This window comes from Lutra lutra, chromosome 1 (genome assembly GCF_902655055.1).
Source record: "Lutra lutra chromosome 1, mLutLut1.2, whole genome shotgun sequence".
Lineage (NCBI taxonomy): Eukaryota > Metazoa > Chordata > Mammalia > Carnivora > Mustelidae > Lutra > Lutra lutra.
In genome coordinates, this window is record NC_062278.1 from 130,214,759 (window position 1) to 130,238,790 (window position 24,032).

Below are 24,032 nucleotides of genomic sequence, written 5' to 3' on the forward strand. Positions count from 1 at the left end.
AAACTCCCACCTGACAAAGCACTCTCCTATCTGGTATCCTATGTGTATAGATCATTTCTATCCTGCTCGGATGACCACTTCTACTCATATACTGACCACTAGGCCTCTCATGGTAATCTGAAGATTGAAGCTGCCCCCACTTCAGACCTCCACCCCATTTCCAGCCAGGCTGCCTGCTCCCCTCCATTCCTCCACCCCTGATCCACTCCCTGCTCTCCCTAGCACACAGTCCTGCCAGAGAGGAGGCCAGGGGCCTGGAGGGCTCCTAGCACTGTGGTCAACAGCATGGTCAAAGCATGCTCAGGTGACCTACCACAAGCCAAGCAAACCCACCTCACCTGGCTGGCTGCCCGTCAGGCTCTTAAAACACAGCAACGGGGGGCGCCTGGGTGGCTCAGTGGGTTAAGCCGCTGCCTTCGGCTCAGGTCATGATCTCAGGGTCCTGGGATCGAGCCCCGCATCGGGGTCTCTGCTCGGCAAGGAGCCTGCTTCCTCCTCTCTCTCTGACTGCCTCTCTGCCTGCTTGTGATCTCTCTCTATCAAATAAATAAATAAATTAATTAATTAATTAAAAAAAAACCACAGCAACGGGGACTTCCAACCTCATTACCCAGGAGCCAGCCACAGGTGTCCCTTCCTGCGGAGTGACAAGTCAAAGGAAGGTGAAAACAAAATCTGTAGTCATGGGCCTGTAATCACCCAGGCGCGTGAGATAACCCCCCACAGGCATATCCTGGTACCTGGTTACGTCTTCCCTTTCTATGTCCTTCCTCTCCACCATGGCTCTTAGTGGAGTCAGGGGGATGGATAACCTCACAATTCTTACGTGAACCGGGAATGGGGCAGGGAGTGGGGCAGCACTGGAGAACCATCTGTTTGAGAAGTAGGTGGCTAGGAGCTCAGGCAGAAGATTTCGAGAGGAGTCCATGAACCTGGCTAGACAAGAAGGAGCCCCTCCACCTGTTACTGCAACTTCCTCCTCTGGGCCAGCTAGGCTTCCCGTTTTCCCAGCTTTTGAAATAGCAAATCCATTACGTCACAGTTAAGGGACAAGGCGAAAAATAAAATAGCGAGATTAACACACACACACACACACTTGATCCTTGAACCCAGAGGGAAGGAGGTCGAAGCCTGTCAGCCCCACTGGACTAAGGATGAAGAAGAGTCTCAGAGACATGACGCGGCTTTCCATGCTCACCAGAAGGGAAATGTGAGCCAGTTCTCAGATCCCCAGCACCATGTTTCTCTCATGGAGGCATCCTTTCAGTCTAAGGCCAGAGAGGGACTCTGCACTTCCCCTCCACCATGACAGAGACACAAGTGCCACCCAGCACCAATGGAAGCCACCACACCACGTGCCTCCTTCCCAGCCACACCGCCCCAGGCCTGAGAGCATCGGGAATGGCTGGCCCTTTAAGGGATGAAGGAGCCACACTAACTCTAGAGTTGGAGACTCACTGATATTGCTGTACTGAGAACAAGTACCAGGAGTGTGCTCTCCGGTTGCCCCCAATTTCTAGGGCCATAAACTTGGCATGTCAGCAGACTGAGGGAGGCCTTCAAACATTTTTAAACTTGACTTTCTTATTCACAAAAACAGGCAGCCAGGAACAGGCCAGAGTTGAAAGATTTTATTTTGGGGATACCTGGGTGGCTCAGTCAGCTAAGCATCTGCCTTCAGCTCTGGTCATGATCCCAGAGTCCTGGGATGGAGCCCTGAGTCAGGACCTCTGCTCAGTAGGGAGTCTGCTTCCCCCTCTCCCTCTGTGATCTCTCTCTCTCTCTCTCTTTTGCTCTTGCTCAAATAAATAAAATCTTTCAAAAAAATAAAGATTTTTTTTTCAAAAAATATTTATCCTGGTTACTGAGGGTTTGGATGTTCCCTTAAACTGGGCACACAAGATGAATGCCTCACTCTCCCCACCCTAGTCCTATCCCTGTGCCTTCCCTTCCCCACAAACTGGAACTCTGGTCCAGTGAGAAGTCCTAGAGACATGGTAGGAAGGGAACAATGGGCCACAGGCTGTTTCCTTGCTAATCCAGGGCTGTTGGGACTTAGTCCAGACCTGCTCACCTAGGGGTTGGTGACCTGGGAGACCCTGCTGCCCTGGAGTGGGTTTCGGGGTCATTGATGGCAGGCTTCTGAACATCACCCCAGCCCTCATGTCTGTGTACCAGCTTATGGAGACTTGGAGCCCTGGCCCTCCATTTAATGGACTAGATGAGACAGAGCCACACACCAGTAACCCAAGGGCCAGACAAGGCATGGCAGGCAGGGTAAAGGCAGGGACCTAGAGGAGGTGGCCTGGAGATGTGTTTAGATGAAAAGAAGGACACAGGAGAAATGAGGATGATAATGACTGTTGCACGCTTCCAGAGGGCTGTCTCATTAATAACGCTCAGTGATCTTAACAGGTATGTGGTATCATCCCCACTGACCAGATGAATAAACTGAGGCAAGGAGAGGGTGAAGAGTTTGCCCCAGGCCAGAGATGGAGCTTAAGTTCAGATCCATCTACCTCAGATGCTCTGCCAGACTGCTTCAGGAAAAAAAGATCAGCTCTATCTGACCTGGAAACAATTCTGGAAAATCTGGGTGGCAGGAGATGAAGAAACCGGGTACAGAGGATATGGTGTCCGACTCCTTCACTTAACTTTGGCAAGTTCTGAACTTTGCCGAGTCTCCATTCCCAACCTCCCCCAAAACTGCGCACTGACCAGTAAATACGGTAAAATATTAACAACTGTGGAATCTGGGTGCTGGACAGAGACGCTCATTGCACTATGACTTTGCGGTACCTTTAGAAATATTCATAATAAATTGGGGGAAAAAAATGTCCCCAGGTCAAAACTGATATATGACTGCATCAGAAAAAGTCCCTGGCATCAAAACAGCAGACTAAAAATAGCTCCGTCAAACAGATGCACCAACCCTCTCATGGCATTGTGAGAATATAAATTGGTTCAGCCTTTTTGGAGGGTAACCTGAAACATCCATCAAACTTTTAAACAAGCCATGTATTTTAAAAACACTTTTTTTCACACAGAAAAGTTGCTTGAATAGAACAAAGAACCCCCATATGCCTTTTATCCTGATTCACCAATTTTTAACATTTGGCCAATTTTTTTTCATTCTCTCTTTCTACACATATTTATGGTATAGTAGGATATTACATATTTCATATATGCTATTGTGTTAGACATTACCTTCCTTATAGTATATACACACACGTTGATTATTTTGCTTATTTTCCTCCATGAGCCCTCAGAGAGGAGAGTGCATACATCAAGACAGCAAGGGTATTCTCTTCCTTGGCTGCAAAATGGTTCTCACATTTGGAACATTTAACATTGCTATGACACTTCCATCTAAGAACCTCTCCCCTAATGTTGGGAGCCCATGGTCAACTGTCAATTGTCCAAATACTGTTCTTTAGAACAACTTTTTTTTTTTTTCAATACAGGATCTAGTAAAGGATCATGCATTATATTTACTTCTTAGGTCTCCTTAGTTCTTTTAAAATCTGGAATGGCTCCTTTAAATAAATGCTCAAAGGAAGGTTTATTGGGGCACCTGGGTGGCTCAGTGGGATAAGCATCTGCCTTCAGCTCAGGTCACGATCTTGGGGTCCTGAGATCAAGTCCCACTACTGGCTGCCTGCTCAGTGGGGAGTATGCTTCTCCCTCTGCCCCGCCCCCTGCTCCCTCCACTCTCATCCTCCACCCCCCACCCCTGCTCATGTACACTTAGCACTTGCACATGCTTAAGCTCTCGGTCTTTCTCTCAAATAAATAAAATCTTTAAAAAAAAAAAAAAGAGGCTGCTTCCCTGACTCAGAAATTGAGAGCCTGGGACTTGACCAAGGTGGATTTGAATTTGGTCACTATGAGGCAGTTCCAAGGGGCTCTCAGGTGAAGCGCATAGACCACCCACAAAGCATGAGAGCAAAGAAAACAGCTAATGGAAAGCTGGTCCAGAGCACCGCAGGAAGCCTCTTGCTTTCCTCTAGGTGAGTCATCTCAGCAGTGTCAACCCAGCCCCAGGACTCAGGATGGAAGAGTGATGCCGAGCCCTCCCTATAGGAACAGATCCTGGGTTCTCTGGAGCCACGAGGTCCAAGACAGAAGGGCATACACCATAGAGACAGAGCTCTCTGCCAGGTCCCCACACTAGATGATGCCAGCTTTGGGCAGGACAAGTCTGGTTGGAAGGAAGATCTATGCCCTGCCTCCCCTACCACTGCAAACTCTCCTGTTCTTTCAAAGTTCTCCTTTTCAAAGCTCCTTCAGGAAGCCACCCTGGTTACCCTAACCTACTCCAAACTCTCTGTCCTCTGACTTCCCACAGCACTGACTGCCTCGTACCTCTGAGCACTCACCTGACCGTAACTGCTACTCCAGGCACCTGCCTTTCCCTGCTAAGTACCTTCCTTTCCTCTCCCGTTGCCATGCCTCCACTTCTGCTACTTCTTGCATGATGTACTCGCCACCAATCTCCATCTCCATTATGCGAAGCCCAGTTTGCCCCTAAGATTCTTCTAGAAACAGGCCTTACAACAGCATCTCCTCATCTTAACTATCCTCGGGTCTCTCCACCCAGCACCGGGTGTCCCAGTCTTGCCTCCACAACCAGATATTCAGGGCCTCCTCTGTTGTCATTGCTTTGATTTGAGCTGAGTCCCTGGCTTTATGCTGTGGGGACACCAGCATCAGCCTCTCCCTGAGTGACCTATGAAGTGTAACAGAGACCCAGTCCCTCCATTTGTCCATCCATCCCTCCACAGTCATCAAGTGCCTGCTGTGTGCCAGGCCCTGGGCTGGATCCTAGGGGACCCTCAGGCAGCCCACACCGCTCACAGCCAGAAGGGTAACAGCACCAACTGCAGCTTTGCTCTTGGGCACAAGAGAGGCTTGTGAGAAGCGACATGAGGCCAAGCTGAGCACACCAATCCCTGATGACACCATGGCAGGCCTCAGCATCCTTGTCACGTGTTGCCTCCCCCTCAATTACTGTGATCACCGATAATCACGCAAATGATGACAAGCCCTATTGAAGCCCGCACATCATCACCAGGGTTGCGAAGCCTGTGGAATCCTGAGTCTGTCACTGAAAGTTCAGAAAGGAGTAGAAAGAACCTTCCTCAGCTTGAATGCAGCACAAACCAGGACGGCTGTGACACCACCCAGGGCTGGAGTGGCAGGAGCGAGGTGAGCAGAAGCCTGGGGTGCCGAGCCCTGAGAGTCTGGCCTATGCCTGCATATGCTTCCCTGTGTAGGATCAGACCACCTTTCCTAGGAGAATCACATCTTTCTTCATTAAAAAATAAGAAGAAGAGGGGCACCTGGGTGGCTCAGTGGGTTAAGCCTCTGCCTTCGGCTCAGGTCATGATCTCAGGGTTCTGGGATCAAGCCCCGCATCGGGCTCTCTGCTCAGCGGTGAGCCTGCTTCCTCCTCTCTCTGCCTGCCTCTCTTCCTACTTGTGATCTCTCTCTCTCTCTCTCTGTCAAATAAAAAAAAAAATGTTTCTAAAAAAAAAATAAGAAGAAGAAGAAAGAGGAGGAGGAGGAGGACGAAAAAATAATAAGAAAACCCTGGGGAAGCAGGGGATGAGGATGTCTACCTGATTTCTGCTGCCACCATGGACACACAGCTCCCCCTGCCATGCTGGGCAGGGGTGGTGGCACAAGTCCTTCCTTCATAGACCCCCAGGAATATGGCAGAGACCCAGAGGTTAGAACTTGGGGATGACGTATGGGAAATCAACATGGGGAACACAATCCTGGATCACTCAATGGTTTTCTATGGAGGCTAACCCAGGCCCATAGCAACAGTCCACTCTCCAAGGTCCTGGCCCCTGTCTAGGGATGTATTTCATCCCCGATAACTAATAACCATCCTTGGGAGAAGATCATGGTCCATCCCGAGCCCCACTCCAGGAATAACACCCAGCACATAACAACCTATGGTCTTCTCAGCACAACACAGCAACACAGTCAGGCAGAGGTGGGGTGGCATTCCTCTGTTACCTCCATACAACCATTCAAGTAAAAAACGGACCTGGAACAGACAACCCAACCACAAAAATGGACAAAAGATCTGAGCATCCCTTTTACCAAAGAGTATATATGACTGGCTAAGAGGCACATGAGAAGCACATCATTAGTCAATAAAGAAATGTACATGGAAACCACAATGAGATGCCATTATGTCCCCACCAGAATGGTTAAAATTTAAAAGACTGACCACATCAGCTGTCGGTAAGGATGTGGAGCACCTGGGACTCCCACACATGGCTGGTAGGAATGCAAGGGGCTGCAGCCGCTCTGGAAAACAAATTGGTGGTCTCATAAAGTCAGACCTACATTTACCATCTTCTCCAGCAATTCCACTCCTAGGTACTTGCCCAAGAGAAATACAAACCTATGTTTCATTCTGTGTCCACATGAAGACATGTACTCAACAGTAGCTTTATTCATAAAAGCCCAAAAAGAAAAACCAGAAAAAAAAAATGCCCATCAACTGTTGGATGGCTGAACCAAGCGTGATGCATTTGTGATGGGATGGTACTTAGCAATAAAAAGGAAGGAACCTGGGCTCCTGGGTGGCTCAGTGGGTTAAGCCTCTGGCTTTGGCTCAGGTCATGATCTCAGGTGCTGGGATCGAGTCCCACATCAGGCTCTCTGCTTGGTGGGGAGCCTGCTCCCCACCACCCTGCCTGCCTCTCTGCCTACTTGTGATCTCTGTCTGTCAAATAAATAAAATAAAAAATCTTTAAAAAAATTTTTAAAAAAGGAAGGAGCCAGTGATACACACCAACAATCTCAAACGCATGACGCTAAGTGAAACAGGGCAAACATATGCTGTGATTCCATTTACATGAACTTCTAGAGAGCCAGAAATCAGCTCAGTGGTTGCTAGAGGCCAGAGGCAGAGGGAGGAGAAAGACAGTGAAGGGATGGGAGAGCACTGAGAATGTTCTGTATCATGCTGTACAGGGGCTACAGAACCATATTCCTTTGCCAAGTCTCAAGGGATTTATACAATTAAAGCTGGAGAAATTTATTATACATAAATTACAGCTCAAGAAAATTTATTTCTTTAAAAAGAATGGATCCAGGGCACCTGGGTGGCTCAGTGGGTTAAGGCTCTGCCTTCGGCTCAGGTCATGATCTCAGGATCCTGGGATCGAGCCCCGCATCGGGCTCTCTGCTCAGTGGAGAGCCTGCTTCCCTTCCTCTCTCTCTGCCTGCTTCTCTGCCTACTTGTGATCTATGTCTGTCAAATAAATAAATAAAATCTTAAGAAAAAAAAAAAAGAATGGACCCAGGTGGGGATCAAGGTATGTCTTTGTTGTGAGGTGCCCTGGGTGTTGCACAGAAGTGCTGAATCACTATATCGTCCACCTGAAGCTAATATTACACTGTATGTTAACGAACCAGAATTTAAATAAAAATCTTAAAAAATTAAGATTAAAATTAAAAAATGAACCTACAGACTCAAGAAATGATTTTCAAATCTGGGAAACTCAGGGCTGACATTCAGAAAGTACAAGCTGACACAGCCATGCTTGTTCAGGTTCTGAAACACTTCCACCCCTACTGGTAAATCCCCACTGCCTGGGGCTTCTGGTTATACCCTTGTCTCCCAGGACCCAACAACTAAAGGTTAATCCCAGCCAGCGGGGGTCCTCCTGGATCAGCCAAGGCAGACACCCATTCCCAGGTCAGTGACATCCAGAGTAAAAGTTAGATGGAGAAACAGATGGTGCGAGGCAGGGCTCTAACTCAGTTGAGAGCTGGGTACTTTGCTGCCAGGCTTGTATCTTTATGGCCATGCATTCTGAACAGGGGCGAAAACAGATTCTTGGGGGGTACAGGGGAACTCAAACACTTAGATATTACAATGGTGTAAGGTCCTTCCAAAAGCCCCAGTATATAAACACATGTACAGTGTGTCTGTAGTATTCACATTTCACAGCGTCTGGAGTGCTTAAGAAGAAAATGTCTGCAAAGACTCCTTAAAGCAGCAACAACAAGAATGGGGCTGAGAAACAGTGGTCTAGATGCAGATCTCCATGGAGAAAGTGACGCCACAAGGCAGAGCCCTGGCCCAGGTGCGGAAGTGCCACCTGCTAAGAGGACCTCTGCAGTGCCCCCTGCCCCAGGTCATCGGTAGTCAGGTGACGTCCTTAGGTGGATATGCGGGTATATGCACACACTTAGGATGTGCAGGAGAGGGTGGCCACAGGAGCTCCCGTGATCCTTCCCTCTGCAGGACACCTCTTCATGGGAAAGCCAGTCAGTCACTCACTGGCCTCCTCTGAAAGCCAGGAAGCCAGCTCAACTGGCTCAGCAAACTCTCCCCAGGAACCCCCGGGGCCAACACCCAGCTAAGCCCAGGCCATCGAGGCGGCTGCAACCGAGACCACACCGCGGTCTGCGGGGACCCACCCGAGTAGAAATCCAAGCACCGCACCCCTTTCCTCCCTGATGTCCTAGCTTTCTGGAACCCGCAATGGCAGGTTCAGGGTTTTCTGCCTTGTTAAATAATGAAGACAACTTCCAGAGGAGAAGAAAATCAGCCCCGTGGCTGAGTGGCCCGCTATTGTCAAGCTCAGCCGAGTCCGAGACTCCTCGGGAATGGCTGGCTTTGTAGGCTTATACATTATGACAATACCATAATTGTTCTTTCAGTCTCCTCCCGATATTTAATAACAACGTGAAGTGGGAGTCGCAAAGGTCAGCCCTAGCAGAGAATGAGCTCTGTTCTCATTGTCCTTTTCTGAATAGTGTCTTCCATTTGCCAGGCTGTTCCAGGCCCGTGAGCCCTGGCGGCGGAGGCCCGGAGCTGTTACAGAAACAGCACCACCTCCTCAGGGTGGGATATTCTAATTTGCTAAATGGTACAGGGTCACTGTCTGTCTGTATCATCTGCATAAACACACACACACACAAAAACACACACACATGCAGAAAGACACACGCACTAGAGATATTCAGGTGGGCACTTATTCTCCAGTTAAGTGAGTACTGAGATGTCCTAGGACTGCAGACGAATAGAGCAGTGTAAGTGCACTAAAAAGAACTTTCTTTACACTGATTCTGAAAGATCATCACCTAGGTAGCAAGGGGAGGGTGGTGGTCACTCTGCAGGAGGCAGCACATGATGGTGGGCCTGGAAGCTACAGTGCCCTGAGCTCAGGTCTGTCCCTGAAACATTCCAGGTGTCTGCTCCTCTTTGGGAAGGTCATTTGACTTCTATGAGCCTCAGCTGCCAGATCTGTAAAATGGACCTAACTCATGGTCCGTCTGAAGAAGACAAGACTCACTCCATTGCTGAAATCTGAGATTCTCTCTCCTCCAAAGGCAGGTGTCAGAGGAGAGTTTTCAGGAGCCAACAGGTTCCTGGGGGCACTTGGGCACCAGGGTTGCCTGGAAGCCCACATGCTCAGTTAAGGTGAGGAGGAACCGCGTTGTAATTCCGAACCTGTGTGCTGTTTTGAGTAAGCACTTTTCGTGTCTGAGCAGGGTTCAGTTTCATAATTCAGACACCATAAAAGAGGGCAACGTAGCCCTGGTGGGTCCGTGTCAGAGAGCAGCTTTGTACCTCATCCTGAGGGTACGATAGTTGCTAAGGAACCATTGAGATGCAAATGAATTGGCAAATACTTAGCAGCAAGATATCAGAAAAGGGTGGGGAGGGGACGCTCTGAACAAGTTAGTCAGGTGAGTGAAAGGAAAATTACTTTCTTCTGATTGGAAAAAGAAAACCATGGGTTTTCATGCAGAGCAGAAGCATTGTGCTACTGTGTGAAAAAAAAAAATGAACTGTTCTTTTTCTGCTTGGCTAGGAGTAGAGGAAAGTTGGAGCCAAGAGCAGGGAACTTGGAAGGGCAAATGGAGTCCTCCTCTGATGTATTCTAAGCAGATTCCTCAAGAGAGAAAGAGACGGCTAACGTATGAGGGGAGAAGTCTACAAAGGACTCTGAAGACCCTCCATCTTTATACAGGTCTCAGAGCCTTGACAAAAAGTACCCAGAACAAAATATTCTTCTGATGTAAAACGGAAATTCCAGGTGAAACTAAGCCAGGATGGATAAGGCGGGGAAATGAAGGGAAATGAGCCATCCCATTGTTCCTAGGAGTTGGCATTTCTTTCATTCTTGCTCTCCACTGGGTATCCAATTCAAATGTAATGATTACCTTAAGATGTTCTGATATCTATGTCGCAAGCCAAAGAGCTACAGTGAGAGAGAGGGTCCCTCGCACCATATTTTTTCAACTTGCCCCCAAGAGGAGCCCTTCTTCTTCAGAGCGTGATTCAGATACCCTTGCCTTAAAATCACTTTGCCTTTAGGCAAACACACTACTATTTGTCCCCTATTAGATGCTCACGGATAGAGGGAACATCCTCATCAAGAAAGAAGCCATTTGCCCAGCCATCCTGGGTTGTTACTTTTCTCCATGACCTTCAGTTTCGCCATCTTTTCCCAGATCTTCCACCCGGAGCACCACAGACACAGCACCCCCCCCCCATCTGCCCCTCTTCCACCCACAGTCCCCATCCTTTTCTTTACTGCTCTCCATTATGTCCCATGATTCAGTTCTGCAAGAAGGTTGAATGGGTGTGGCATACTAGCACCCACCCCTGCTTCTTATAATAGCACCCTGACTTTTTGTGGGGAGCCGGTCCTCATTTCAGGCCAGGTGTTTGGGGGGGGTTGTCTGGACCAACCCTCTCCTCCCAGCTCTAGAGATGGGTAGTGCACGCCTCAAGCCTGGCCATTGCATTATCCCAGTGACAGCCTGATTCCTGAGAGGGGCTTAGGACCCAAGGAAGGCCAAGGAGACAAAAGTTCCAGGGCTTTTGCTAGGAGGAGTATTTCTGGAAGTGAGCATTTCTCGGTCTGTGGAAGTTTCCAGAGAATGTGAGTTGGAGCTGCCAGTGGCCATAGGACTTGCAGAAGGCCTGTCTGAAGATGAAGTCTACATAAATCATTCTGTTCATTGTCCCATCAGATCCATTCTCTACCTTTCTCTCTCCTCTCCTGAGCCTCAGGAGACTGACCTTTCTGAACCAGGCTTCCATGCCCCCTGCCTTCTTCCTGAGTTCATCCCATGGTAAGTGCTGGCAGGAAGAGAGAATGCAGAGGTGAAGGAGTTCAGGAACTACAGCGTCCCTTCTTCAACCCTGCATGATCTGTGCAGCAGCTGAAGTCCTCTATCTATGCCCACAGCTCCTGTCAGGGAACCCTTTCCCACGCTATAGCTCTTGCCAGGTCCCAATAGCCTCACTCCCTTCCCTTGCCCTCCCAGCCATGGGGAGTCCTGGCTTCCCACTGTCACCAGCCCCTGCTGCATCTCTCCCCTCAGGGAGTACCTTAACCCTATTCATAATTCTGTAAAGAGTCTCTTCACTAAACTCACCTCAGTCAACCCTTTGAGAGTGCAGTCTGTTTTCTGCCAAGACCCTGGCTGACACAGACACAGAGCTAAGGAATGAGAAAAGGGAGATTGAGTCATGAGACAGCCCTGGGGGCCCTAGACATCCTCATAACCGAAGTCCACTATCCAGTAATAACAAGCACCTGTAATCACCCCCTATCCTTTGCTTTCCTCCAGCTTGAGTTGAACATCTGTCTCTACAACCGAAGACATGGCCAATAAAATAGGCAAAACCCTTGATGGAGAGCTGCAGATGTCCACCTTCATGAGACAGAGAGTAAGAATAATTCAGTCTCACTTTCTCATTCCTACCCACTCCCATCTCTATCTGACACATTTCTATCCATCCCCCAGGAGCTGCACCCTGGATCTCTCTACAGTCTCTCTCTCACACATATACACAAGCACACACACGCACATACACATGTTCCTTCCCCAAATCCTTCCCACTAGAAGTATGACCTTTCATCTGGTCTCTCCTAGCAGCTGACATGTAATTGTTATACCGCATCTATCAGAATCGGTCGTACGTCTTGTTATCTGCAGTCCACATGCTCTGTCTCCCCCACCAGTCTGTTAATAGGCGGCTCCTTGAAGGAATGGCTATGTCTTCTTTACCTTCAGGTTTTCAGCTTCAGGTACAATGCTTCTCATGTAGATGGTCCATAAATGTGTTCCGCATGAGTATTCATGAAACTCACGGCTCCTACGCGAAGCTGTCAGTTCTGTCTCTTTGCTCCCACTTCTCATGTCCCTCCTATAGGATCTGGGCTCTCAGGTCTGGGAGCGGCTCAGCCCTCACTTGGAGACCTGGGATGGGGCTGATCATCCCTCAAGGCAGCCCATTCTACCTTGGTCCAGCCTGGCTGTAAAGAACACCGTAATCAAGCCAAAATCTGTCTCTCGTGCCGAGTATAGCTAAGCCTGTTTGGCAAGACCAGCCTTCACGTGCTCACAGAGAGAAGCCTTCCCTTCCCCAACTTCTCCCTCATGCCAAGTCATCCAAGCCCACACACATCACTTTCTATCCCAACACTTTGCTTATCCCTTCATAGCACCTTCCTAAAATTCTCTTCTATGTCATTTGTCGTCTTCATGACTGTCCCCCCAAGAGCTGGGACACTTCCTGTTCTGGGCATGGAGCCTAGCACATAGCAGGAAGCTAAGAAATATGTGTTAGATGTTGAATGAATGACATGACATATCTCCTCCCCCTCCCCAGCTTCTCCCTAAGTCCTCTCCCGTCTTCTTCAAACCATTCTTCTTCTGCTACTTCTGCCAGGGTATTTTGGTTATCAATTGTTGCGTAACAGACCAACCCAACACTTGATAGTTTTACACAGTGACAACATCTATTTTATTCACAAATCTGTGATCTGGACAGGACTCAGGGAGGACAGCCTGTCTCTTCCCACTGGGAATCAGCAGATAGGTGGAAGGATGGGAGTTACAACCATCTGAAACCCCCTTGCTCTAATGTCTGGCATTTGGTGCTGGCAGGGGGCTGGGATTTAAGCTAGGGCTGTGGCACTAGAACATCTACACATGGCCTCTCCATGGCACCTTGGCTTCCTCACAGTATGGTGGCTGGGTCACAAAGGCAAGCATGCCAGGAGAGAGAGAGAGAGCCAGGCAGAGGCTGGGGTCCTCTATGACCTCAGCTCCAACTTTACACTACACAGGATCACTTCTGCCCTATTCCATTCATTAGAGTGAATAAGAAGGCCAACCTATATTTCAGGAGAGAGGAGCTGGACTTCATATTTGATAAGAAGGACATCAAAAATTTTACGGAGATGTTTTAAACTGCTGCATGAGACATGATCTCAGGTTTTCACACACTAGACACTTACTGCTGCTACCTCTGTGCCACATGCAGGGGATACCGTGCCTATTAAGATAGAGCCCCACCCTTCAGAGGCTCACAGCTCTGTGGAGTACCCAGCGAAAGCAACACGCAATGGCAGACCAGTGGGGAATGTGCTCCCACAGAGGGAGGTAGAGGCAGCTGTGCAGGGACAGCGAGCCACCTAATCCAGCCTGGGGCTGGAAAGAAGTCTTCCAGGGGAAGGGGACCACAGTAGGGAATTCTAAAGAATAAGCTAGGGTTCGCCAAGAAAAGCTGAGTGAGAAATCGCAACAAAGGTGGAGCAGGCGGGCGCAGACCCAGAGGCACAGAGCAGCAGAAGCTCATTTTGGCCTCTGCACAGATGGACAAAAAGAAAAAGGGACAATGCCCAGTGTGTATACCTGTATAGTGCGTGTACACGTGTGCCCAGGTGGAGCAGGGGGAAAGGAAGCAGCTGAAGATGCCGCTGCTCAGAAGGACAGGAGGAAAGAACGACCTGGACTGGGAAGGGTCTCGGATTGGTCGGGAAGATGCTGAAAGAGATCCACACATGCAGTGGCCAGGATAAACTGAAATACCAAGCTGTGATCTGACACCCAAGTTCGGTTTGATCAATGCCCAATACAGGTCCCTGGGCATCTGCCAAAACTCACTGGATTTTCTGATGAGGCTGAGGCCCTCTTCCTTGCCCCAAAAGTTATAGTCTGTGCTCCTCCATCCAGACCCTTTGGATGCATTGCCAAAGGGGCTGAAAGCATCCCTGGATGTCTCCCCCCTCCTCCCTTGCCCAGTGAGGCTCCTCCTCTCTTTCTCCCCTCCTCCAAGCTCACCACCCAGTTCCAGCCTCAGCATCAATGAGAAAGCCAAGGGCAAAGGTCTTACCTTGATGTGTTAGAAAAACAGCAAGAGGAAAACAACAGAATAATTAACTGCAGGGCCGGCTGCTTCTCACAGATAAGGCATTTTCTCTGCTGCCACTGTCCGGTGGAGCTGCCCGCAATTATTCCCAGTCCTACTGCTCAGCCCTTTCCGCAGTCACAGCCCCAAGGGGGACTGGTCACAGGCCAATGAGATGAGGACACTGAGAGGCTGCTCTTCTCCCCATCCTCCCACACCTCCTTCCATGTTCAAAATTGATGCTAAATCCCAGTGTCTTCCTACAATGTCATGCTGTCTGCACCTGGCCAGGTGGGTGGGAGCAGCCAGGATTCAAGAAGAAACATAACCCCAAGCAGGACAGGACCCACAGGACAGAAGCTGGGGAGGTCCCCAAAGATGAGCACTCTCAGCTCTCCCTTCCCCCTGGAAGCTGAGCCTGTGAAGGCAGCTCCAGGAGACCCACAGTGGCCTTGACCCCCACACCCCGCCAACACCCACCACTAAAAGCCAGGCACAGGTGCCGAACTACAACCACCTAAGCAAAAGAGCTCATCAGAGCCAAGAGCCAGATGGACATACAGCAAACAAAAAACCAATAATGACCACAGTGGGGGTCTGGTTGTTGGGGAGCACACAGGAAAGACAAAATGCTTGCAGGAAAAGGCAAACTGGACAGAAAAAAGGGTTCTTCCGGCTGGGGGCACAGGGATGGGGGTGGGGGGGGCAGTTCCAGAGAGATAAGGAGAGCCTGGCCACAGAAGCCTGAATGTGGAGACCCATAGCACTGTCTGGGAACTCTGACAGCACTTGGCAGGACAGTGAACAACTGGCGCATAATAGATGCTCCCTGAGTTAATTCCTGAATAAGCAACATTAATGGAAAAGGTGCTGACCCGGAGGCAGAGGCCTGAAGAGTTGTCCCACTTGTCGAAACATCAGTTTGAGTCTTAGCTCTTGAGTCAGTTAACTTAACCTCTCAGAGCCTTGGCTTCCTCACCTGTAAAATGGGAGAATGGATGCCTGGATATTAAGGGTATACGCAGGGACCAGCATGTGGTAAATGTTCCATGGGCAGGTGGAGTTTAGTTCAGTCCTGGTTCTAGTACCACCAGGATACAGGATTTCTGGAAAAGTTCCTTCCCTTAAAGTCCGACCCCTAGTCTCAGCTCCCCAGAACTTCCGAGAGCCCCCAGAGGCTAGTGCTAGGCTACAGCCTGGGACCCCTGCTCCCCTCACATGCCCCCTCCCCTCCTGGCCACCTGCCTTGCCCATTTCTCTGCTTATTTTCACCTCCACTGGGGGATGGAGAAGCAGAGCAAGGAGGTTAAATTCAAATCAGTTACTTTGTCACTTGCTGTCAGGAAGCGGGAGGGGAGAGAGGAGAGCCTCTGGGCCTCAGGTGCAATCTGCAGGCAGAAATGAGTGCTGGTAATTCTCAAGAAATTTCCTGCGCGTGTCCACATTGGCCCAGTTCTGCTACAGAGAACTCCAGGGGAACCTTCCATGAGGGGACAGCGCAGCCTCCCTAAGCAGTTGCTAATGGTGTGTCTGGGTTGCTGGGATTTCATCTGACCTGGAGGAACATTTTTACAGGTGATGTAAGGGGAAACAGGTCCTTCTTCCTCACACCCTTCTTCCCCTTTAGCAAATGGCTTGTGCTGAAGCCCTAGTCATCAGCAGGCTCTTAGAGCACGGTGAAGGGCTCCCAGACCTTCAGCTCTGGGCACTCTCTCACAGAGCTGAGGGACACTCCTTGCCGGCTGGGGAGTGACTGAGCGAGATGCCTTCTCGTGGCTGTGGAAGTGAAGCCTTCTCGCTCACTAAGCTGGAGGCAAACTGACAAGCCAGTTGCACTGAGACAGCTGACATGCTACTACGTGGGACCAATGGGGACTATGGTTCCAACGCTGTCTGCACCGCCCACATGGGCCTGGGCCTGCTGCTGGCTGGTGGGAGGGCCCTAGAACAGGGCCTGCTTGTAGAGGGCACCAGGCTGAGCCCCTTCCTGATGCTAGCCAAGCTCGCCCTCACTCATCTCCGATGCCCCAAAACAGGGTCCTGAGCCACCCCTGCAGAAACCACACCAGCCTATGAGGAGTCCGACCCCACCCACAATTACCCAGGGGGTCACCATGCCCCAGACAGTTCTAGAGTTGTCTACTCCCCTGCTTCTAACACAGCTTCTACCCCAGGGTTTGCCCCCTACTCCCAACCCCCGCTATATTCTCTCCCATAATGACCCCTCCTCTAGTCTGAGTCAACAACGAGAAGACTGAGGCACAAGGAGAGAAGAGAGCTAACCGTGTGTCTGGCCGCTCCCTGTGGCTTAGGTCAGGTGGAAAGCAGTTTTCCATTAGCAAAGAACCAACACCAACCCCCCCACCCCTGTGCTCCATCCTCCAGGCCTCCCTGGCAAGTGTGTTCCCATTTCTCTAATCCTCAGAGGAGCGATCAACAAAACCAGCGAGGCAGCTCAGGCATCAGGTGTCAGAGGTCTTTGGTGGAGCAGGTGGCCCTGATCAGGCCAGTCAATGCCCCCTCTCCAAGCACAAACACACTCTGACCGAGAGCCCCAACTGTTGCTGAAATTGAAGTGGAAGCCACAGAAGGAGCTGAGGAATTTCTCATGTACTATTTTGCTTTTAAATATGAAATCTCTCCCAGGGTGTTACTTTATTACTATAGTAATTTCCTCAGAAGGGCAGGCATCCAATGCTCTGTTTCCCCACCACCTTTGGAGACATGGAAATCTGATAGAAATATTCAGGTTGCTAAAGTGGCTAGTGCAGAAGAGGGAGACATAAAGGGAACTCTTCCAAGGAATGCAGACTCCTGAAATCCAGGTGGAGGGATGTGTTCTAGACTGTCAAGTGGAGACAGGTAAGGGTACCGTGTGCCCCATCCACCACCCCGGGATGCATGGGGTGCCCAGGCCCATCTCCTCTGGGGCCACTTGCCTATAGTCATTTCTTCCTTGGGAGAACTGGCCAGGGCAGGGAGAAGAGGAAAGACATTCTAGTCCTTCTACTAGATTCCTGTCAGAAGGCATGAGGTGGTGCAGGTCTCCAACAGTGTTGTGTGTGTGTGTGTGTGTGTGTGTGTGTGTGTGTGTGTGTGTATGTGTGTAGGGCGGGAGTAAGGGTAGGAGGTGGGAAAAAGGGGCAGGAAGGGAGCTACATGGAGACTGGTGTTCTAGTTGAAGCACTAAGATGATCTCAACACTCATTCTTCTCTCATGATCACCCAAACATGAAGTGCCCAGTAATCAATGAAGTACCCAATGGCCAATGGCTGATGGGCAGCTGGAATTCTTCCTGTCCCCGGCTGGATCTGAACTTTTCTTCATGCAAAACACACAGATGTCGTATAGGAAGGTGGATGGTTATGAACATAGACTCCAGAACCTGACCTCGTGGGTTCAAATGCACAGCCACTTAACTAGCAGCATGACCCTAGCAAATGACTTAGCTACCCTGTACCTCAGTCTTCTCATCTGAAAAATGGGAGTAGGGTTGATAACAACACCTACCTGATACAGTTGTTGTACCAATTAAGTGAATTAGCTTATGTCAAGCACCTAGAACAACACCTAGTATAAAGCGTTGGCTATTATCAGCAATTCCCAAATATATTGGTGCCAGGCTGCCTGCCTCTGAACCACTGGAGCCCTTGGTTAAAAATGCAGATGTCCAGGCCGTTCTGATGCAGCAAGTGCAAAAGGGAGCCAGACTACCCAGGATTTCTGACCGTAGGCTAGCTGAGAACCTCCCCTTGAGCAGCGGGGGTTTCCAAGAAGCACCTACATCAGGATCTTCAGGGAGACCAGAAGCCGATTTTCAGAGTCCCTCCAGACCTGAACTTTCGAGGTGAGCACCCAGGAGTCTATAACAAATTGCCTAGTTGCCATGAGGCTTCCTGAAGCTTAAGAACCACTGCCCAAGATGATCCTCCCCTCTTCTGGCTTTTAAAATTGCTTCTACCCTTTGCTCATGTGGGCACACACGTTGCTCCTGAATCTGAGTGTTAGTAGAACCTCTTAGAGACTAGCTATACATGATACAGTTGATGGTTTTGATTCAATAATAAAAAAGTGTCTTTGACTTTAACAGCACCTTAATTTTAAACAAGTATGGGTATATCCTCACAACCTATGTGACCTGTCCAACTTCTAAGGTTGGAACAGGTAAGCACCACAACCCACTGTACGGAGAAAGACACTCGGCCAGGGGACTAGGAGATTTCCCCAAACCACAGAGTAGGGAGATGAAAATTCTGGGTGGAGGCTCCTGCACAATCCAGCCATCTGTCTCCACCTCACGCGGACCTCAGCCCCATCCTCATAGCCAGACCCCATTCCCAACCCTGCACCTCCTTCCAATACCCAAGTCCACAAAATTCAGTCAACCAACTAGAGAATAGGTAGTGTCTGGTAAATAGGACCCAGAGGAAAGGGTCATAGCACTGTCCTGAGCTTCCTGGCACCACCCTTCCTCTTAGGTCCAATCTGTTTTATCAAAGATTCCTTCTAGATGGGTAAAATTATAAAGGATGCCATATCACGTCTCTGCCTCATGGGCTTTTCCCAAAGCACAGCTTAGTAAATAGGATCCATACTGGTGAGGGGCCAGGGCAGGGGCTCTGAGAGTTAGGTCTGGGTCTGCACAAGTCAACAGAAGGCTGCAGAGACTGGGGCAGGGTACTCTGGGGCCCAGCAGGCCTTCCTCACGCTCCTGGGTACCACAGGTGGCAACTCTGCTCTGTCGACCCAGAAGGTTCGAGCTGGGGCTGGGTCCCACCTCCACAGCTATTTGCCCTGCCAAGAATTTTCTCAAGCAATTACCCAGAGCTGTATTGCCCGATCTCACCAGCATTCCCTTCACCGGCTTGAGGGGTCCCTCCGCAAACACTGAGTAATAGCCACCTTTCCATGATGCACAGAAAATAAAATCACCTAATAGGATTTCTTCAAATTTACTTTTCTCTTCCAGACATTTTTTTAAATCTTTGGCGCCTGCTACCGCTGGTAGGCTCAGGCACACTTGCAGATGCCTACAACAGATGCACACACAGCAAAGAAATAGTCGCATAAAATGCAGAAACGGCCAATCAGTGCCTACCCGGCAGCCTGTGGCAGACACACGGGCTGAGGTTGGGGGTTTTTCACCACGAACTTGTAATGGAGATTTAAGCCTGTATGGTGTAACTCAGTGCCCTTGCATTTTAAGGTGGGGTATGCCACAAAGGGGTACAGTAACTGAGGCTTGTATCTATGCATCAGCAAGCTCTCCCGTGAACCCAGTATTTGTCAAACCCCAAGAAATCTACCACCACATCAAATGCACCAGGGTGTTCAAGGATGGAAAGCCCAGGGCTTCACTCCCGGCCACACTAAGCACAGGTCTCCTGGGGGTGCTCTGGCCAGCCAGTGTCCGGACACTGAGGCCACCTGCAGGTACATGGTCATTCGTGGATGCCAGGGGTGGGGCTGGGAGGATGCTATAAGCTTTCAGTGATGCCGGAAGGCTGCCACCCAGAAAGGCCAACATGCTTAGTCCACTATGAGGGCGGGGTGTCTGCCGCCAGCCCCACATGTCCCATGGCTGCAGAAACACCTCCAAAGAAGCCCCGGCCTCCAGACCCTGTTTGGAAGAGCACAGGCCAGACGGAAGCTCAGAGAATGCAGATGGTGGCCTTCCCTCATAGACCTCACCAGCCCATTCTGAGCAAGCTCCCAGACCCAGTGTGAAAAGACACCGGCTCATCTGGAGACTTAGAGGCCTGGCTCTGTGTCCAGAAGGCCAGATGATATCAGCATCCCTGCCTCCCAAACTCCCCCATTCCCCCCTGAAAACAGACCTTAAAAGCCCCAGAGAGCCTTCTCCCTGCAATGGCACCTCTCTCCCCACAAGCCCGAGCCACTGGCTGGAAATGGGGACGGGGAGGGAAGGGGAGAAAAGGGGTGCTCATTTTCAGTGCGGGTTTCTCACACCCCGTGTCAACTAGACCCTTCCTTCCTTCCACCCAGGCAGAGGTTCTCATAGGGACCTGCCTGTCTGGCCAAGGGTCCCCAGCTGGCCCACAGCTTCCACTGTCCCTTTGTTCCTGCCCTGGCCAGGGCTGAGGACCTGCCTGGTCTTAGAGCTGCTGTCCCTGGGCCACAAGGCCCTAGAGCAATTCCACCAGATCCCCCACCACCCAAGGGAAAGAAGATGGACTAGTTAAGGGGCCAAAGGCGCAAAGAGAGGCGCCCCTGGCCACAGCAGAGTTTGGGAGGGATCTGCTGTCTGTGTAGGCAGCTCATTGATCCACTTTTCTGATAATTATTCCTCACTCATCACAAACCAAATGACGCTGGCCCCAGCCCAGCCAGGCAGGCGGGAAGGCGGCTCCGTGTGTGAAGAGGAGAAAATGAACCTGCCTGTGTTCGTTGGAGGAGAGATGGGAGTGAATGGTGTGTACTATCCCTGCGCACTGAGCAGGGACGATGGGGCTGCTTTAATATTCTGCTGAATGTGGCGTTTCTTTTAACCCTTGCTGGAGAGATTTCCAGCCCAGAGACTCAGGCTCCTCTTGCCAGGTTACTGGCAAAGTTTCTGGGGCTGTGCGGAGAGAAGGAACACAACTCCCACAACATGAGCCACTCCAGGCGACCTAGTGACAGGGCCCACATACAGGGTTGGGTGTGCCAACACAAGGGCACCCTCCCTCGGGCAGCTCCAGCCCAGCACACACGTAGAGCTAACCAAGAAGAGGTCTAGGAAGGAAACTGCCGGCATCCAGACGCCTGGTGTGTTGCCACACACTTGCTCTCCAAACAGTTTTGCTCGCACGCACGTGCCCTCCTTCATGGATGGAGACCCAGTGCCAAGACCAGGTTCCCAAAGTGGGCACCCTCTGCTTTCAGCCCCGGGCCCGCTGGCGGGCGCGAACAGCGGCCGGTAGGACATGCCGTCCCAGCGCGACGAAGTCCAGCCTTGCCTGGCCCGTTGCTCATGCTCGCTCACCAAGGTTGTCCTGTCTGCTTTGGAAGTGTACAGCGCTGTGCTCGTCCCATCTCACCTGCTCCTGCCCTTGCCCCTACGGAAGTCAAACCCGACCGGCCAGCTCTGCTCTGGGGTGTCTGTCTCCCGCGCTCCACCCCGCTTTCGTCCCCGCACGTCCCCAAATGCAACCCCTCCGCACAAAGACCAGCAGCCAGGAAGCGCAGCGGGAGGTAGACAAAACAAAAACAAAAACAAAAAAAACCAAAAACATGTTCATTAAAGCAAGTGAGAGCTTTCTAGGCGTTCATCGTCGCACCCCGGGGCCGTCACCAGAACGAACGCTGGACGGATTGGTCTTCCCTACACCGGGAAGGAATCAGCCCCGCCCCGGGATCCCGAATGCCCCAGTTTGGCTGGAGAAGGGCAGCGCTTTCCGGAGGGGTCAGGGGAGCTGGGCCACGGTATCCGAGGTGGGGGCGTTTCCCCCGGACAACCGGTAGCAGCTTGGCGAGGGACCGGGCAGCCTGGCCGAACGAGCCTCTAGTTGGCAACGCGGCGCGGGCGCCCGGTCCCTCGGTGGAGTTTCAGCCCGCCCGCTCCCGAGAAGCGCTGCTGCCAGCCGGGCCGCAGCGGCTCACCGCCCCCGACAGTTGCTTCCACCTCGACAACTCCGCTCGGCTCCCGGGCCGAGCCGCGTTCGCAGGAGGGGTTGCAGCCTTCTCTCGGCAGCGGGGAGCGGGGGAGGGGGAGGCGCGGGGGGCGGGGAGCAGGGCAGGGATTTCCCACAGGGATTCGCGGGCGCTGCCGAGAGCGGGTGCTCCCCGCTGCGCCCGGCGCGGTGCCCGCGGGGCGCGCTGGCCCGGCCGCTGCCCGAGGCTCAGCCAAGGCTAAGTAGCAGGGGGAGTGTCACTGCCCGTCGCCTCTCAACCGGCGAGTCTCCCTTCCAGGGCGAAGGCGATGCCGGGCGAGTTTCGGCCACACAGATCACCCACCCACCGCATCCCCGTTCCCAGGCTCAAGAGGCGACAAAGGTGTCCGCCTCGCCCCGAGTTGACTCAGGAAAGCTGCAGCTCCACAGGCTCCAGGACCACCGAGAGTACGGCAGTGAACTCAGCCCCTCTCCGGCGGCCACTTTCGGGGCATCGGGGCAGAGCTCCTCTGGTCCCAGCGCTCGGCGCTAGCCCGCGGAGCCCAGAGTACCGGAGCCCGTGGAGCCCGAGCTGAGGAAAAGGAGAGGTGGCACATGGCCACCTAAGCGCATCCGTGGGCAGGACAGGAGGGGACCCGATAAGCGTCCGCACTCCAGGGGCTGGAGAGCCCGAGAAGCCCCTTGGTCCCCAAAGCCCGGTGCCCCCGGAGCTTAGGAGCCTGCACCGCAATGCAGCGGGCTCCGCGCTCCCGAAGCCAAGCCGAGGCTGCGGGAGACCCGAGCTGCCCGGGAGCGCCGGGGCGCGGGAGGGCCGGGGGCTCCGCGAACCGGCTGAGGGCGCTGGGAGCCAGTCGAGGGGCGCGCCAGGATTGCCGCCCCAGCCTCGCGCTCCGTCGCGGCCGGGGCTCCCCAACAGCCGTGCCGCCGGGTCGCGGGAGGCGGACGGCTCGAAGCAGCCAGAGCAGCCAGGGGATACAGCCGCCAGCCGCCAACTTGCTCCGCGGAGGCTACGTTACCTTCCATCGCGGCCACTGCGGATGCCAGGAGGAGCAGCAGCAGGCAATCCGGGGCCATCGCCGGCCGGCGGCCCCCAGGCCGAGCCCAAGCCGAGGCGGCCGCGCGGGGAGGGCGCCGCGTCCCGGGGCGCCGCTGCACTCCCCGCCGGTGGCTTCTCCGTATCCTTTCGCGCTCTCGCAGGGACCGGACTCCCCGGAGCGCGGCGTGGGCGTGGGCGTGGGCGGGAGTGTGCGCGCGTGGGGCGGTGCGGGCGCGCGTGGGTGTGGGTGTGCATGTGTGTGTGTGTGTTTATGGGAGAGGTGGGTGTGTGCGTGCGCGTGTATGTGAGAGAGAGGGCGAAGGAGTGTGAGCTGGGGAGAGCGCTCGAGTGCGTGTGCGTCCTGGTGTCACATTGCGAGCTATAGCGGAGCCTACGAGAGGACGGAGCCGGCCAGACTGACGGGGGAGGGAGCGGGATCCCCCACCATCAGCTCTCTCTCCACCCCTAACACCTCCTGTCCAATCAAGGAATCAAACCTGCAAAATTCCCGCGTCCAATCAGGCGCGAGCACCTCCTTACACAGGCATTGTTAGTTTAAGAAAAACTTTTGCTTGCTAGGCTGTGCGGGAGGGCTTGGAAGGCGCTAGGAGGGGTCCGGGCTCCCCCTCGTGGTGCTCTCGGAGAAGCGCACGGGCCCGCCCCGCTCCCCTTGCAGGGGACCTAGGGGTCCTAGCGAAGCAGTCAGTTCAGGCCCATACCCTTCCTTACAGCCCACCAGGACTCGGTGAGCTTTAAGTGATCATTTTTTCCTCTTATTTCATCTTAACGACACACACCCTGACTACCCATTATAGCGCAACCGGAAGGGACACCCTACCCCTCCTATTCATAGGACTTCACCTTCTAATAGGGTATGGCTTTTACTAATTCTGTTTAATGTGGGTCTCTCCTTATTAGAACAGAGAGGGTTTCCTTTCTTGGGATTCGTGTGTGTTTTGTTCACTACAGAAAGCCCAGTGCTTAGAAAAGTGCCAGGCCCGTAGAAGGTGATGGCATGTATCTGTTGAATGAATGAATGAATGAATGGGGTTCAGAGAATGTGCAGATGGCTGCTCCAGTGTGAGCAGGGCCCTGGATATGCTTCCTGCCCAACTCCTTGATGCTCTAACCCTTCACAAGTTTCTGGCTGTGTTTAGTTTTCACTTCTGAATGCATTCTGTGAACGTCCAC

The 24,032-nt window shown here is 52.1% G+C and overlaps 1 protein-coding gene across 1 annotated transcript in view; it reads right to left on the minus strand.

The window, feature by feature from the left end:
- Nucleotides 1-23,238, minus strand: part of EPHB1 (EPH receptor B1) — a 430,594-nt gene extending 407,356 nt beyond the window's left edge. Inside the window, exon 1 of the mRNA XM_047736385.1 lies at nt 22,822-23,238. Within this exon, the coding sequence (XP_047592341.1) occupies nt 22,822-22,879 (58 nt within the window). The 5' untranslated portion in view covers nt 22,880-23,238. The remainder of the gene's footprint in view (nt 1-22,821) is intronic.
- Nucleotides 23,239-24,032: the final 794 nt, after the last annotated feature.